We start from the raw sequence: 15,924 nt of genomic DNA, 5'->3' as shown, positions 1-15,924 counted from the left end.
AACCTCCTAAACATCTTGAGCAAGTCACCTTCACCTTCTAAAGTCCAATATTTCCCTTGTAAACATACTGAAATGTGGGGTATAAGAGGTCTACTGATCCTTCTACTGGATCTTCCATTTCATGAAGTCGATCTTCAAATTCTATTGCAGTATCCATCAAGCTACTTTTTCCTACTTCTACTTCAATGTCAACAACAAAACACAAGTACTTAAATCTCAAAACCACCTTATCCTCATCCATTTCTGCGAGAAGAATTCCAACAACAAAAAGCAGAACTAGCTTACAACATGATCCAATCAATCATAACAGTACATAAATAAACGATTTTTAAACACAATTACACAAATGTTAACTCAAATTATCCAAATTTTTAGAAACCCCAATTCATTAGTAGCAGGTACCCTAATTGTGGGAATACCCCAAATAATTTGTGCAAAAACAAGAATCCTAATTCAAAAATTCCCCAATTTTCCTCAATTATAATGTACGAAGAACCCTAATTTTCAAAGAGAATTGAGCATACCTGATTGTGAATTCATCTTCTGCAGTTCTTGGGGATTCGTCTTCAAATACAAACTAGCTAATTCTGTGGAATTTTGGGGGAAATTGCAGTAGAAACGCCTAATTGATTTTGAGGAAGTGTTTTATAGGATAATATGGAAGGGGAAACTATTAGAAAGCTAGATATAGCCGTTAATAGCCGTTAGGTGGGGCCCACTGAAGGAAAAGCCATCGGAATTTTGAAAAAGGTGGGAATCTGAGTAATTTTTTAATTTAAGGGGTGGTAAAATAAAAATAAAAATTAAAAGGGTGGTTATTTTGAAAAAGGTGTCATTTTTGGGTGGTAATTTAAAAATTTTCCTTAGAAAAATAGACCCATCAATACGAACAGAGGGAGTACCGTATTTGAAAAAGTATTGAATTCTAGTGTCCCAACTGTGGTCCCACGTCAAATCTAGATCAATAGCATAAAGCCATAAACTTTCTTGCTCGACTGTTGGCCAGACAAATTTCTATATTAAAACCACAAACCAAATAAAATAACCACCATAAAATCCACTCTTGTTGGCTCGTTACTTTGTCCTTGTTCAATTCTTTTAATAAGGAATAAAAATTGCAACAAACGACGAAGACCATGATACACTTGGCTACTCCTTTAATTATACGGAATAGCGCACAAAAACGTGGTTGCTATTCTATTTCCTAGCACCTTCTAATCACTTTGGCCTAACAATTTTAGTCCCTAGTCTAACTTCTACATTATCAAACACCAATTACCAGTACAAATTTCGCCAATTCCATTAAAAATCTACACTTCCAAAAATCTTCAAGAGGCTTCGAATCGAGTCCAATCGACTCGATCCGATCAAAGAACACAATAAGACAACAACAACAATCCGGGATCAATCGATACAATACAAGAAAGGGAAAAAAAATGATGGAACTAGCACAAGATGAGCTGAAAAACTTTGGAAAGGTATGGCTATCAATATTTGTGTCATTAAACTATTGTTATGTTATAGGCAAGATTACACCAAAGGGTATTACAAGATTAGCAGCAATAATCCCAATAATCACACTTTTTCTAATGCTACCATTAAATCTTACTTCTATTCATTTGTGTGGATTAACTGCTTTTTTCATAGCTTGGCTTGCAAATTTTAAGCTCTTGCTTTTTGCTTTTGATAAACCTCCACTTTCTTTTGATCCTCCCATTTCTTATCCTCTTTTTCTTGCTGTTTCTTGCTTACCCATCAAAGTTCAACCTCCCAAAAACTCACTAAAACAAGAAAATAACCAAAACCCAGATCATAAATCACAATCTCATAAAAAATCCCAAAATCCACAAAAATCACAAAATATTACTCAAGAAAAATCCCAAAACCCACAAAAATCACCATGGAATTACTTCTCAAAATTTGTTCTTTTGGTTCTAATAATCAAAATTTATGACTATAGTGATCAAATAATGCAAATTCATCCCAAAATCTTATGGCTACTATATTTTTTCCACATTTATTTTGCATTAGAAATATTTTTCGCAGTTGTTGCAAAGTCAGCAAATTATTTCCTAGGATTAGATTTTGAACCCCAATTCAATGAACCCCTTTTATCAACTTCTCTCCAAGATTTTTGGGGCAAAAGATGGAATCTCATGGTAACCAGCATTCTTAGGCCTACAGTGTACCTACCCACACGGAATCTCTTCACCCGAATCCTCAGCCGTGATTTGGCAACACTTACAGCTGTGATGGCCACTTTTATTGTATCCGCGTTAATGCACGAGATAATATACTATTATATTGGGCGCGTGGGTCCCAGTTTTGAGGCCACGTGGTTCTTTCTGATTCATGGATTTTGTCTTTGCGTTGAGATCACGGTGAAAAAGTATGGAAGAGAGAGAAAATGGTGGGTCCCACCAAGGTGGTTGTCCGGCGGTTTAACGGCGGCGTTTGTGGTGGGGAGCGGGTTTTGGTTGTTCTTGCCGCCATTGTTGAATGCTGGGTTGGATTCGAAGGGGCTTGAGGAGTACGCGGTTGTTGGCGCGTATGTTAAGCGAGTTATGGGTTTAGATCTTTAATGGTGCCACATTGTATGGAAATTAATTGAGATTTGGTGATTTGTGGATTTGTTTTTCAACTATAGATTTAACTAGTACAATTTTGATTTTTTTTTAGTGGGAAGTAGTAGGAATTTATTATCAATGTTTATAAGATTGCAAGAAAGTTAGAGAGTTTCACTTTTTGTGAAGTTGATTTACATATATAAAACTATTGATGTGGAATTGATCTAAACATTTTATACTTTTATGTCTAATGTCAAGTTGTCAACTTATCTTGATTGATTTGGTTTGAATCTTAAAGTTTTGGGAAATTTTTTAATTAATTAGAATGATACGTGTCATTACTAGTTTTGCTTTTAATATATAATTATTGATTAATTTAAATAATTAATAATTAATTATTACTTATTAATCCACCATACAAATTTAAGCGATGCTAAAAATTGGGCTGCACAAGTTTATAGCTAAACTAGTGGGTAAGTGGGTTTTGGCAATTGGCGCAACAAACTTTAAAAAGCTATTGGTGAATTCGTATGAATTAAATCTAATTTATTCTATCATCATTGGATGAATTTAGACAATAAGATAGAGCATTGGTTTTACTATAACTTTTTTTTTTCTTTTCTTTTCATGTTGCAAGTCTTTTTACTATAAACCCACCTACATACTCAATATATAAGAGGGGTATAACATATAGTCAAAGATTCGATCCATTGTCATCCCCAAAAAAATACCAAATACGAAGTATATGGGAATCGAATGACAGTGAAATTAATTCAATTCACTACCTGGCTACATCGATCATTCCATGTGGTTGACAATGTTGTCTTCAGTCTCTTCGAACTCTGGCTCTTCCAACGCTTCAACATCTAAATCTTTAAAGCGATAAAAGCATACCACCAAAATGTAGATAACAAGATTTATTGCACTTAGTGCAGCTAATACCCAATAATACTTATCTAAACGGCTCTTGTTCAATGTGCTTTGGAACCAATTTATCCCACTAACCTTCCTGCTAACCCTTCCAACAACATAAACAGAAACAGCACTCTCTATATACCCGGTTCCGATTATACTAAGGCTGATGAAGTTAAACAACCCGAGCATAGAGCGAGGAGCTTGACCAACTACTAAATTCGGAACACTCCATTCGCGAATTCCATCTAAGGCACCAAGCAACGCGAATTGTGGTAAAAGCCAAAACATGATCATAGGTACTCTTTCATCTGGTTTATAAATTAATCCATGACTTTTTACAATTTCAAGCCTTCTTGCCTCAACTTTTGCTGCAGCAATGCAGCATAGTATCGAAAACACCATTGACACGGCAACTCCTACAGGAGAAACGTAGCGTACGCGTGATAGTTTACGCCCAACAATTTTCGTAGCTATCATAACAAAGTACTTAGAGAAGAGGCTCTTAGCTTGGTCGTAGAATCCCAAGAATTAGACAAGAGGGACTTTGATGCGTCCTAATTTCGGGTTCAATGTCGTTGCCTGTTCGAGGAAGTATGTGTCGCCGATAGCCGATATCACTCCGCCAATTAGTAAGGTAACCTACAAGGGAATCGAACGTACGAGAGTCTTGGTTGCCTCCACTTCTGTTACCCCGCAAAGCCTCCATCTATGTTGTTCTTGTTGCTCTAGATTTGGTTGTGGTAGAATTATTGCAGCATTGTCTAGACACCTACATTAAAAGAATCTTGTACATTACATTTATTAAGATAAATGAGTACTATAATACTTCCTCCGTTTCTTTTTAGTTGACATGTTTCTTTAGCTACGTTTGCCAATATACAAATTCAACAATTAATATCTTTAATTATCGATAAGTAAAAATTATGAAAAGTTGATATTTTGAAAATATATATCGTGAATCTAACAAGATCCCACACAACTATATTTTTTATTACATATAAAGCACGAAATACAGTCAAAGGGGAGTGTGTAAATAGTGCTAAAATCAAAATGTGTCAACTTTAAAAAAAACAAAACGGAGGTAGTATGTATGTACAAAAGTTTCAATTTAGTGATTTAATCATTATAACCTAATTAATTTTTCATAATCATTTGTGATCTTGTTGTATGTCATAATTTTAAAATTGTTTCAAGCTAAATCAAATTTGGGTTACACACTGTATAATCATGTACGAAATTCATTATTTTTATACGAGCCAAATTTTGAGTTAAGTCAATTTTGAACATCTGTCAGATCATTTATTATAACTTCACGAGTCATTTAATAAAACTATGTACTTAGGTACGGTTATTCTTGCATGATATAACATAATATAGACCGTATAAGGATAAATAAATACGGGATAAGGCTAAAGCACAATACCTGAGAGCCTTGGTATGAGGCATCAAAGCAACATTTTCATCGACATCACGTATCTCATAAACCTCATTCTCATCTTGTGGCCTCCTACAAGCGATCTTAGACAAGGCAGCAATAAACACCCGAAAGACAGTAGTTAGGGGGCTTCCTCTTGGTCCAACATACTTGTACAAGCAAACGCCGCTCAAGAAAACAAGAAGTGAGGCCAATGCAAATAAGGCACACACGCCAAACTGAACTCCCCATGACTTGACGAGGGAGACAGCAATAATGAGTCCGATAATCAGAATCTAAACGCCCATGAAACCGCCTAGTATGGGACAACACATAGAGCCTGGTGCACTTGAAAGGATCCTAGAGAGGCTAAATGACCAGCGATTCCAGCAGCTATTAGGACCAATGCTGCGTAAAATAGTTGCTTTTTGTTGCTCTCCTATGCATTCAGGCTTGTATTCTGTGCAATTATTGCTTGATTTTGCTAGGACTGCTGGGGTTGACATCCATAACAGCCCAAGTCCCTACATTATGATTGAATCAATGAATAATTAATTATATGATCACCATGCATTTCTCTCTTTAAATTATAAACTAGGGGACATCTCAATAGTTGCCTCGTATTTTTGCCTTTTATATATCATTGGTAATCATTTACCAATGATAAAAGTTAAAAATGCACCGAGCTAATATTGAAAATTTCCCTATAAACTATTTCAATGAGACAAACATAAAATGACAAGAGGTGTGTGAAGTATTTCTCAACCAAAGTTGAAAATTAACGGATATCAAATTAATTCCTTTTATGAATTGATATAAGCTTCTGTAGTTTTGTGCACACGTTTTACTGAAAAGTAGCTAGGACATGAGGACAAATATTTCATTACTTAATCATATTTTCTTACATTAATGTGTGCAAAAATAGTAAATTTTTTTATTAATTTTCTTACATTAATGTCTGAATTTTATATATTCAAATAATATAATTTTCAGACAAAAAATGATGAATTAAACAAAGCCTAAGAAAGAAACTTAAAACTTACAATTGAGTAGGAAAGACTGGTAAGGAGTACGATACAAAAGTTGCCAAGAAAAGCTTCGGCAAGATAGACAAATACAAGAGGCAATACCAAAGCTGAGCCTCTCCATATATTGATAATTGCAGCAGCATGTCTGAAATCAAGCTTCCAAACATCGGTCAAGTATATCATCATCATCATCCATAGTACATAGTATGCGAAGAAATCCGCCCACAATATACCTGCATTCATCATAAAACATAGACATTTCAACAATATTGTACGTGATGAAAATATTCTTATATACATCATCAGGTGAGCCAAAGTTTTCAAAGTTTGATCAAATGAATAGTTAAGTACGAAGCAGAACATCTATATATGGGACGGAAAAATAGACAAGAGTAAGATGCATGATAGATAGTGGGTATGAAACTATTACCTGTCATCCGGAAAATTGATGCCATGAATTTGAAATATATCAACGATTATTGTTTCTACTGAAAAATATGCAACATTATGATATGCACATTAAGCATAATTCAAAAAACTTGAAAGATCCCGTCCAAAAAAAAAATAATAAAAAAAAACTTAGGAAGATATATGGAATTGATCCAAAAACATAATTACAAAGTGTTGAGCCTTTTGGTTTTGATGGACACATTGACAAACTCGACTAATGAATGTTTTGAGTCTTTGGTGAATAAAGGGTTCAAGCAAAGTTCGTTCCGGAGTAGGAACTTGGATGCGGAGTAGCATTCTCTAAAAAGCCTCATGCAAATCTCACGTTCTAGTTTTAATTGTGAGCACTCAATAATATAAAGTCGGAAAGGAACTCAATGACTTATGTTATTAAAAAGACTACTGGAATAAAAGTTAGTTTTAAAAGATAATTTCTTAAAGAAAAGATAATTTATAAAAGTTTTATTTAGTCATCTATTTTCGAATAAAGATAATTATCGAAGATAATTATCTAGTTGTTTTAATATAAATAATTAATTTATCTTTTCAAATAAAATCTTTTTAAACAAACTTTTGATAATCTTTTTAAACAAACTTCTCATAAAGTTAGCAAGCAGTTTTGTGTGTGAAAATCTCTGATTATACGGCTAATGTTTATCAAGTTGTGGAGATAGTGGATTAGTGAGATAAGGCTAGGAAACCTCTTCATGATCACCATCTGTCAAGATAACTCCACAAGTTGTTAGTGGGGTGTTGGCATGTGGACGTGATTATAGTGGAGGTTAATGACTAAGCCTTCTCTATAAATACTCATGCAAACTATCTCAGCAAAACATAACTCTTAAGCATAAAAATTCCAGTAGCCATCTAATAACATAAAGAGAGTTATTTTCCTTCATATATTCTTGAGTGCAATAGGTATTTGTAATCACAGATTGTATTCAAGTACTTTGGGGTTTGGGATTGTGAGTTTTTGTAAAGTGAGGTCAAGGAAGCTTCGCTGCTGAATGCTTCTGTGAGAGTTGGGAACAAGTTCCTAATTTGTGGAACTTGTTAACGGGTTTGAATCTTCACTTGTAAAGAGTTTGATTACATAGTGGAAATTTAGAAAAGCCTATATCTTCTCTCGTCATTATTTCATTTAGTTAAATTCCGCAAAAAGTTTTTAGATTTCACCTCAAATACAATTCACCCCCCCTCTTGTATTAGCCGGTTAGACTTTCAGTTGGTATCAGAGCGGGAACTCAGAGCACACAGGCAACCCTGTTGAGTGAGTTCCTGGGAAAATGGCTTACACAGAGGAAAAGGAATTCGGGAGTACATCCATTCAAAGGCCTCCATACTTCAACGGCAAATATTATCCTTATTGGAAGGATAAGATGGAAATCTTTATCCAAGCAGAGAACTATCAGGTATGGCGGATTATACAAGTAGGAGATTACGAAATTACAAAAACGAATGCTAACAATGAGGTAATCCCTAAACCTATGGATGAATATGAAAAAACTGATTTTGAAAAACTAGAAATGAATGCTACTGCCAAAAAGTTTCTAATTTGGGGACTTGGACCCGATGAACATACTCGTGTCAAATGGTGCAAATCCGCAAAGGAAATTTGGGATCTTCTGGAAGTTACACATGAAGGAACGTCAGATGTTAAACGTTCCAAAATAGACATTCTTTTGTCTCAGTATGAGCGCTTTGAAATGGGAAACAAAGAATCCATTAAAGACATGTTTACTCGATTTAAAAGTATTATTAACGAACTAACGTGTCTTGGTAAGATAATTCCTATAGATGAGCAGGTCAGAAAGGTCTTAAGAAGTCTTCCAGACAATGACAGATGGAGAGCAAAGGTTGCAGCTGTGCAGGAATCAAAAGACTTCACCAAGTTCAATCTGGAACAGCTTGCGGGTTCCTTCATTACCCACGAGATCCAGTCGAACAATCGGACTCAGGAGACTGTCAAAAGTCAAGGGCTAGCACTAAGAGCTAATGAAGAATCCGAAGAGAAGTCTGACATTGATGAAGAAGAAGCTGCAATATTGGTGAGAAGGCTGAAAAAATTCTACCGTAACAACAAGTTTTTAGACAAGAAGAAAGGATACAGTAAAAGAAATCAGGAATCCAAAGCCAAGTCTTCTTGTCACAAATGTGGAAGCACCAACCACTTCATCAAAGAGTGTCCATTATGGGAATCTGAGAAAGGCAAGGGAAAAGAAGCTGATCAAAACAGAAACTCCAAGCCTAACTTTTCTAAAACAAATTTCAGGAAAGCAATGATTTCCACGTGGGGAGAATCAAGTTCCGAAGAAGAGGAACAGGAACACACAGACGATGAAGTAGCCAATCTCTGTCTAATGGCAAAGCATGATGATGAGGTACTCATTCAACCTAGTTATTTGAAATCTCTCTCAAAGGATAAGTTAATCTCTTTATTGTTAGAAACCTTAGATGAATATAAAGAATTATGTGCAAAACTAAGGCAAGCCGAAAAGGCAACTGAAATTTGTAGAGATCATGTTAAGTATCTGAGTAGCTTAAGAAATGATGTTCAAGGCAGATTCTTTGAATTGTTAGATAAAAATATTATGCTAAAAGAATCCCTTGAAAGAGTCAAGAGTGAGAATATCATGCTGAATATTGAATTGACTCAATATAAAATGCTGTGTACTAACATTGATTCTTGCAGGTCTACTGAAGTTCCTTTAATCATGTTTAATAATGAACTAGAACATGTTAAGAAAGAGATAAAGGATACTAATGATAAAAATGAAAAACTAGAAAAGGACCTAGAAATTGCAAGAAAAAGTAAAAATACAGCAAGCACGGGTGTTCCTAAGTGGGTAAAGGAAGCTCAAACAAAAAGAACAGAAGGTCTAGGCTATGTTCATAAGAAGAAGTTTACCGGAAAGAAAAAGAAGTATGTGGACTTTCCTAGTGAGACTGTTTGTTCATTTTGTGGTAAACAAGAACATCGCAATGAAGAATGTACTAAGAAAGCAAAACAGTACAATAAGAATGTGAACTATGTTTGGCAGAAGAAAATTGATTCAAATGTGTCAACACAGGAACCCATGAATGAAAGGGTTCCTGCAACTAACCCTTAATTTCTTTTGCAGGTCGCAGTGAGGGGGAACAACCAGTGGTACCTCGATAGCGGTTGTTCTAAGCACATGACAGGAGATGAATCCAGATTTCTCTCACTGACGGCCTATACAGGGGGAACAGTGACCTTTGGAGACAATAAGAAAGGCAACATTGTTGCTGTTGGCAAAGTAGGAAGGTCAAGTTCCCATGCAATTGACAATGTATTTTTAGTCGAGGGTTTGAAGCATAATCTACTCAGTATTTCTCAGTTTTGTGATAAAGGAAACTCTGTAAGCTTTTCGTCTGAAAAATGCAAAATCATCAACAATAACACTGGAAAAATCGTTTTGGAAGGAACTCGTAAATGGAACATGTATACCGTGGACCTTAACAAAGTTCCAAAATACAATCTATCTTGTTTAAGTGTTATTGAGGATGATCCACTTCTATGGCATAAACGTTTTGGACATGCTAGTCTTTCATTGCTTGACAAATTAAGGTCAAAGGACTTGGTAATCGGACTACCTTCTATCAAGTTCCTAAATGAAAAAATTTGTGAAGCCTGCATCAAAAGAAAGCATGTTCGATCATCGTTTAAATCAAAGAAAATGGTAAGCACCACAAAACCATTGGAACTCATTCATATGGATTTGTGTGGCCCCGTTAGAATTCAAAGTAGAAGTGGAAAAAGATATGTCTTAGTTCTTGTGGATGATTATTCTAGATTTACATGGGTCATATTCTTACATAGTAAAGATGAAACTTTTGATATGTTTATGACTTTCTTGAAAAAGGGCTTAATTAAGCTAGATTTTATTTCTACTGAATGTCAAATTGCTGATATATTAACTAAGCCTTTAAGCAGAGACAAGTTTGAAAAGATGCGTGTGGAATTGGGGATGCTACAGCTAAAGTAATTTTTGTTTGGAACCCCTAAGGTAAAATCGGATGTAACTAACAATGCTATGCTCAATCTTGTGTGCATAACACAGCTGAAATTACCCAGGGGAAAGATTTGTGAAGTATTGAAAAGTCACTTATACATACTTTTAATATGTTAAAAATATTGAGCCATGTTGTTTCAAGTTCCCTTTTCATCATTCTTTATTCTCTGTATTATGATCACGTAAATTATCATCATAATTTACGATCAATTTGCACTTATCTATCTTTTTAATTTTTTTATCTGTTTTCCTTCTTGTTATTATTTTTTCTCCTTATTTTTTATTCTTATCTTTTTCCTTCCTTATTTTTTTTTCTATGTTCAATTCTTTTTCTATTCCTCATATAATTCAAAAATACAAAAAGATTTTTTTTCTCGTAAGATAAGGAGCTAGTATATTCACTACTCCTTACTTTCCGTATATTTCTTAGCTTTTAAACGTTTATCTTTTATTGTGATAAGTTTGAAAGTTGCAATTAATTCACCCTATTAAAATCCTACTACCCCTAAAACTACTCTACTACCTCACCATATAAACCGTCACTTTTTCTCACCCTTCCCAATTAAACTCTTTTTCTTTAACACTCCACCCTCATCAATCACATCAAATTAACTTCTCCATACACCCTCATAAAAACCGGCCTCACTCTCTCTCCTTCCTATTCACACTATTCATCTTCTCCTTCCTTTCAACTCACCTTCATAACCATGAAAACCAACCTAAACTCAACACCGAAACCACCAAAAACCCGGAAACCTTCCTCTGCTGGTGGCTCCCCTGAACCAGTCCCACTTGCCGTCGTTCACCCTCAAGCTTCGACAAAGAGAAAGGCTACAACCGTGAAAGGAGGTGACAGAAAAAGGCGACGCTCTCAAAAGTCTCCATCTTGGAACTACACTCACGGCTATCACATCAATTATGACTGGTGTATGGCAAGTAAGTTCTCCGAATTCATCTCCTTAATTGATTATCAAGAATGGGTGCATTTGTTCCAAAATTTCTCTCACTACCCAATTTACCCTAAGCTTTTGTTTGAATTCAAAAATACTTTCAAACACAACAATGGTGTATGCACGGCTACAGTCAAAGATACTCACATTCATTTTGATGTTGCATATTTAGGGAACTTGTTTCAAGTCCCCACCTCTGGCTATAGTTCGTACCTAAAACACAAACAAATTGTGCAAATTGGGCATTATGATGAGAATAGAATAATCAAATTTATAGGTGGAAACCCGAAAAGCAAGACTTCACATCATAACATACTCACTCCTCTTCACAAATTATTGTTCAATTTCACATGGAGAGGCATTGTTCCTCGTTTTCAAAAACGAAGCACAGTATCTCTACTAGATGCAACCATCATCTTTTGTCTTGCTCGGAAAATAAAAATAAACTTTCCAAAACTGATGATTGAACATTTGGTTTTCTATGCTACTAAAACTACTATTCCATATGGATCTCTTCTTACTGTGTTGTTTAAGTCTTTCGGGATTGATGTTGAAAGTGAGTCACCTACTTATATTAAACCTGAGAACATTCTCTCGGAGCAATCTCTGCTTCGCCTGAGCCTTAAACTTGAGAGTGGGATAATTACTTTCTTGACTAGAGGAGGAGAGGAGAAAAATAGTGGAAACGGGAAAACACAGGTTGTAGAGGGAGATACAAGTGAGTCAGAAGAGGAGGAAAGTGAATCTGAAAAAGAAGAAAGTAAAGAAAAACGAGAGGAAGACAAAGAGGAGGAAGAAATTTCTGAGGGGGAACCACATGAGGCAGAATCTGAGAAAGAAGAGGAGACTCAGAGTGAGGGGGAATCTAGCTCAGAAAGTGAGAGTCTTGATCTCCCTTATAAAGGGGAACTCAGGAGGAGTAAGAGGAAAATTGTCAAACCTGCTACTTCTACTCTAAAGCCTGTGATTATTGAAGACATTAGTTCTTCAGATCACTCTGACCCTGATTTTACCCCTACACAAGTTCCTTTTGCTTCCGAGCCATCTTCTGTTCATGACTCTCCCCCAAAACAAGCTACACCCTCTTCCACTCCTGTTTCACCTCCAAAACAGATTTCTCCCTCTCCCACCCCAGCTTTTCCTACATCACAGCCTACAGGCTTTGCTGCCTTCTCTGGAACAAATGCTTCTGTTTTTGATATTCAACAGGTGAAAGCAGAAATGGAGCAGCTGATAAAGATGGTGTGCACAAAGCTGGAGGACATGGCAAAGCAGCTGGCTTCTCTTCAACGCCAAGTGCAGGCTGTGGCAGATGCTCAGGAAACCAGTTTTACTAGGATGGAGAACAAAGTTGATGTTGCTGAGAAGAACATACTGCACAACACTCAGGAGATATTGGAGACGATTAACAGGGTGGCTTTTGAAGAAGTGGAGGAAGCTTCTAATGACCCCATAACCCCAGCTGATGAACCTACCTATTCCCCATAATTGCAATTTAGAACTTGTCACTTTTAATTTCTTTTGCTTTTGCTTGTTTCATTTGGATTTCAGTTTGTAATTCTTAACTCTTGCTACTCTTTCCTGCTTTTGATTTTCGTCTATGGGAACTTGGCTCGTATTTTTCATATGATTGTGTGTGTTTGCTGATAATTTAGTACCTAACTAATTTTTGCCTTGCATTATTTGAGCTCACTATTCCCTACGTAGTCTAGTGGGAGTATAGCAAAATGTTTTTTTTCAATCTTTTGATAATGCCAAAAGGGGGAAAAGACAAACTTCATGGCGGCTAAGGTGTTTACCAAGGAACTCACACATCGAAGGTACAAACTTTTGCTAAGTTCAGTTAACTCAATAAAGTCCTAGTAATCTAAGTCTTTAAAGTCTTTGTTAATTTTTCTTTTGCTCAGTCTTTTTAAAATAAATACTTTTTAGTATTTTTCTAAGTTCTTTAATTACTCTGTTTTTTTTGTTTTCATGTCTTGCTTTAAATTTTTGTTGCATGACTGGATGATTTTATTTACCTAAGTTTGTCAATGTTTGTCATCATCAAAAAGGGGGAATTTGTTGAGCCTTTTGGTTTTGATGGACAAATTGACAAACTCGACTAATGAATGTTTTGAGTCTTTGGTGAATAAAGGGTTCAAGCAAAGTTCGTTCCGGAGTAGGAACTTGGATGCGGAGTAGCATTCTCTAAAAAGCCTCATGCAAATCTCACGTTCTAGTTTTAATTGTGAGCACTCAATAATATAAAGTCGGAAAGGAACTCAATGACTTATGTTATTAAAAAGACTACTGGAATAAAAGTTAGTTTTAAAAGATAATTTCTTAAAGAAAAGATAATTTATAAAAGTTTTATTTAGTCATCTATTTTCGAATAAAGATAGATAATTATCTAGTTGTTTTAATATAAATAATTAATTTATCTTTTCAAATAAAATCTTTTTAAACAAACTTTTGATAATCTTTTTAAACAAACTTCTGATAAAGTTAGCAAGCAGTTTTGTGTGTGAAAATCTCTGATTATACGGCTAATGTTTATCAAGTTGTTGAGATAGTGGATTAGTGAGATAAGGCTAGGAAACCTCTTCATGATCACCATCTGTCAAGATAACTCCACAAGTTGTTAGTGGGGTGTTGGCATGTGGACGTGATTATAGTGGAGGTTAATGACTAAGCCTTCTCTATAAATACTCATGCAAACTATCTCAGCAAAACATAACTCTTAAGCATAAAAATTCCAGTAGCCATCTAATAACATAAAGAGAGTTATTTTCCTTCATATATTCTTGAGTGCAATAGGTATTTGTAATCACAGATTGTATTCAAGTACTTTGAGGTTTGGGATTGTGAGTTTTTGTAAAGTGAGGTCAAGGAAGCTTCGCTGCTGAATGCTTCTGTGAGAGTTGGGAACAAGTTCCTAATTTGTGGAACTTGTCAACGGGTTTGAATCTTTACTTGTAAAGAGTTTGATTACATAGTGGAAATTTAGAAAAGCCTATATCTTCTCTCGTCATTATTTCATTTAGTTAAATTCCGCAAAAAGTTTTTAGATTTCACCTCAAATACAATTCACCCCCCCTCTTGTATTAGCCGGTTAGACTTTCACAAAGAAAGCTTAACGTTAAAGAAAATTGAGATAGTGGCATACTTACTATATCTAGACACGGTTGATATAACGCACAATATAACAATTAACGAAGGTTTTCTAGGGAAGTATATATAAAATTAAATTTTTACTTATATACTAAGTAGCTTTTATTTATTTATTTATTTTCGACCTACAAACTTTATATCGTGTTTCATGCAATTATACCCATGTTCATATGCAGTGCATAATTCACCTTCAGGTTGACTTTGCAGCTTGTTAGCCGTTTGAAGTCGTCGTCAAGTCAGGAATTACAGCACTGTTTTGACTATTCAAATACGTACAACATGGAATTTTTTTTCCTTTTCTTTTTTGCAAAGTTTTAAACTATCCAATCATGAACTTGTTCAAAAATTATTTAGCTAACAAAGATGTCCACTAGACGTGGAAAAAAAAAAAAATCCAACCCTATTTTAATTTGGTCCTTTTATTGGACGAAGGACAACCTTTGTGTTGACTTTGTAATAAAATTGGAATAAGCTGCATCTTTCCAGAAGGAGATGCCGACATGGAGTTGGAACAACTTAATTTCACATAGGAGGTTTAATTTCCATCTATCATCGTCTTATATTCGATCAATTGAAATAGATCAAATACAATCATCTACTAGAGCTCATGTTTCGATGTCCTATAGGGCCATAATAATGCGAATGAAATGACATAGAGAATGAAGAAGATTTGCAACAATTAAGGAAACTAGGCCAGACTTTAATTAAAACCTTTTTGAGATCTCGTAAACAACCCATATGTAAACGATATTGTACATATTATCTTACTATAGAAATTGGGAGAAAATTTTACCACTTTAAAAGTTGATCTTGAGAGTTACTCGATCTTTTTAATTTTTTATTAGACTCTATTTTGGTAGAAAACAATTTCATGGAGAATCATTTTCCTTCATTCTCCATTGTGCTTTGTTTTGTTTTGTTAAATGGTAAAAAAAAAAAAAAAAAAAAATAAAAAAATAAAAAAAAAATCAACATGTGAAAAGTTAATTTTTAGAGAAGGAAAATCATTTTCGCTTTGTAAAGAAGGCATGTCACATCTCATTTTCCTATTTGGTCTTCACTACCTCTCTATTTTCTCTAGCTCCGCCATCCTTCCCCTCCCTTTTACTTCCATTTTTGCATATGAGTGGCATAAGAGGGTATTATTTAAAAAGGACCCATCTATATGATGTAATAGAGATACAAAGAAAAAATAAAAAGGACCCATCTATCTAATGTAATAGAGATAGAGAGCATTTATTATTTAAAAAAGAAAGTAATGCATGCATTTAGAATGGATTTTTTATTTATAAAAAGTGGTTCATCTAAAAAACAGAGGAAGCAACAATAATGGGTCAATTAGTTGCCCCATGACTTCAAAGCATTTTTTTCTCATTGATATAAGTACAACCACCAGACGAATACAACCTGGAA

The 15,924-nt window shown here is 34.9% G+C and overlaps 2 protein-coding genes across 2 annotated transcripts; one reads left to right on the top strand and one right to left on the bottom strand.

Annotated features, from left to right (window-relative positions):
* The first annotated feature begins 2,156 nt into the window (after positions 1–2,156).
* On the top strand, positions 2,157–2,582 carry LOC110687539 (acyl-CoA--sterol O-acyltransferase 1-like). The gene has a single exon (XM_021864198.1). It carries the CDS (start codon positions 2,157–2,159, stop codon positions 2,580–2,582), a length of 426 nt encoding a protein of 141 aa, XP_021719890.1.
* Positions 2,583–3,365: 783 nt separating this feature from the next.
* On the bottom strand, positions 3,366–3,959 carry LOC110687538 (protein NRT1/ PTR FAMILY 5.5-like). Its single transcript, XM_021864197.1, has one exon. The coding sequence runs from the start codon at positions 3,957–3,959 to the stop codon at positions 3,366–3,368; it is 594 nt and encodes a 197-aa protein (XP_021719889.1).
* Between the last annotated feature and the right edge of the window lie 11,965 nt (positions 3,960–15,924).

Source organism: Chenopodium quinoa, unplaced genomic scaffold (genome assembly GCF_001683475.1).
Source record: "Chenopodium quinoa cultivar QQ74 unplaced genomic scaffold, ASM168347v1, whole genome shotgun sequence".
NCBI lineage: Eukaryota > Viridiplantae > Streptophyta > Magnoliopsida > Caryophyllales > Amaranthaceae > Chenopodium > Chenopodium quinoa.
This window is presented reverse-complemented; position numbering and strand designations above follow the sequence as displayed.

Coding starts and splice junctions, on each gene's coding strand:
- LOC110687539 (XM_021864198.1), top strand. CDS start 2,157: ATGGTAACCAGCATTCTTAGGCCTACAGTGTACCTACCCACACGGAAT.
- LOC110687538 (XM_021864197.1), bottom strand. CDS start 3,959: ATGATAGCTACGAAAATTGTTGGGCGTAAACTATCACGCGTACGCTAC.